Here is a 2,298-nt window from a genome sequence, read left to right on the forward strand (position 1 = left end):
TGTAAGTGCATGAAATGCTGACATGAACCCATAACTTTCTTCCAGTTTATCCCTGCACGGGCGGCCAGGGAGCTCTCAGATCGTCTGTAAACCCTCAGCTGGGTTTTTTGTAGTGGAAAGAATGATGGACTAGGAGTTGAGAGAGAAATTTTCTCTACATACCTTAAAAAGTTATTGTGAAGATCAAGTAACGTGTATGGAAGTACTGTGCAAAGTACTCTATTGCAGGAAGATGGTATCTGTAATAATTCTCAACCTTTTGCTTGTTTTTCTCCTTTGCTGGTTTACACATATTTTATACTGGGTTAACTTACTTTAAATGGCATGACAGAGTCTGTAAACTAATTCTGTGCAATTAAGTATTTTAAAGGAGTGGCTTATATAAGCTCTGTTTGTCTCCAAACAGGGAGAGGTTGGCGGTTGAGTCATTGACTCTACCTGGAAAAGTCCACGTGGTGACAGTAATAGTCCGTGGTGTCCTGCCTGCAGAGAAGTGGGGGCTGGAGATGGCATCTTTCCACTTTGTGCAAATTCCTCGCCCTTTCCCCGTTCCCAGCTCCCTCCTTCCCCTTAGTGCCCGCCCTGCCGTGTTACTCACCATGCTGTGTCCCTTCCTCCTCAGGAGCCACACGGCGGCTTCTGGCTGCCCACCGGGGATGGGGTCGAACCCTGGAGCGGCCACCTCACTCCGAGAGCTGCTTGCCGAGGGGAGAGGGCTGGTTTCCTGCAGCGCAGTGCTGCTTCTGAACTTCACTCTTGCGCTCTGCAGGAGCCGAGCATCTAGGTTTCTGCCTTGCAGAGCACTAAAAGTAGGGCACGTTTTTATGTCTCAGCAAAGAAATATATGAATTCTACATATTTTTTTATGTTTCATAGAATTCAATTCGCCACAATCTCTCTCTGAATCGTTATTTCATCAAAGTACCACGTTCCCAGGAAGAACCAGGCAAAGGCTCATTCTGGAGGATAGACCCTGCTTCTGAAAGCAAATTAATAGAGCAGGCTTTTAGGAAAAGACGGCCTAGGGGCGTGCCTTGCTTTAGAACCCCTCTGGGACCGCTCTCTTCTAGGTAAGGAAAAAAGAGGAACAGAAAGAGCTCACTTAATGGTCAGTAAACTCGCCTTCAATGTATTGGTAAATTTTCCTTTTGAGAATGAAGCAACTGCCAAATGCTTTATGATTAAATGCTGGGATGGGGATTTGGGGGAAAAATGGTAGGATGCTACCGTGCATTTTTGTGTCTAGTGGTGCAAAACATTTTAGACTGAAGCGTTACCTGAATTCCAACTCCATGTGGTGGTCGGTGCCTCGTTAAACTCATGGCAAAGTGCTCTCTGATTGACGCCTCTTGCTTGAGTCGGCAACGTAATGGTGCCACCACGGTGATTTCTCCTTTTCCTTTGGCATGTGAAGAGTTCTTCAAAGCCAGCTACCTTTTAGCTGCTTAAACTCAATTGAATTACACAATGTTAATTTGCCTGATTTTTAAGTTACACAGGTTTAGCTTCATTAATATTCTGTTTTTCACTAAAAAAAGAAGTGAATATAACTGAAGTCTCAGGCCACCACGCCTCGCCCACTGCCGGCTCCCNCTCAGCCAGTGAGCGGGAACCAGTCTGTATGTGGGATCCGAACCCTCAGCTGGAGCGCCGCTGCGCTCTCAAGCGGCGCACTGTAGCAGTGCGCCACCGGGCCGGCCCTTGAATCTACCTTCTGCTCCAAACTTAGAAAGGCTGAGCACGTAGGCAAAGGTTTCCTTCTCTGTCTTTGGCAGGAGCCCCAGTCACCGTCATATTTGATTTTCTAGAGGAACTGATGAAAAGGTTGGTCATCAGCCACCCCCAGTGTTAAGTGCCATAGCAAGCATCTGTAGTTATCAGACTATTTTAAACCCCATCTAACTAATTCACAAACAGCTTCACTCATCACAGCCACAGCTTAGCCCACCTCTTCACATTGCCCGTGGAGTAACACACATCCGCAGGGTCAGAGGTGCTTCCTGTGGCCTGTGACTAATGTAGGACTCGAACAGTCCCCGAGGTTGGTCATCGAGTATTATTTGACATGTGTTTGATTTCTTAGCTGCCTTTGACAATTCAGAATTTCAGGCCATGGTTAGTTCCATTAGGTTAATTGGGGAATTTAGGAGTGATTTTTGGATAGCTCCAAATTTTATTTGGAGTTATTACTATTTTGAGACTTTAATAGTTAACTTAATTTTAAATTCACACATTAATGTAAGTGCATGAAATGCTGACATGAACCCATAACTTTCTTCCAGTTTATCCCTGCACGGG

General features: G+C 45.7%; 1 protein-coding gene across 1 annotated transcript in view; it reads left to right on the plus strand.

Annotated features, from left to right (window-relative positions):
- Nucleotides 1–2,298, plus strand: part of FOXK2 (forkhead box K2) — a 35,222-nt gene that overhangs the window by 13,266 nt on the left and 19,658 nt on the right. The window contains 1 exon segment of the mRNA XM_008589556.1: nucleotides 877–1,108. Coding sequence (XP_008587778.1) covers nucleotides 877–1,108 — 232 coding nt within the window.

Source organism: Galeopterus variegatus, unplaced genomic scaffold (assembly GCF_000696425.1).
Source record: "Galeopterus variegatus unplaced genomic scaffold, G_variegatus-3.0.2 Scaffold5509, whole genome shotgun sequence".
Lineage (NCBI taxonomy): Eukaryota > Metazoa > Chordata > Mammalia > Dermoptera > Cynocephalidae > Galeopterus > Galeopterus variegatus.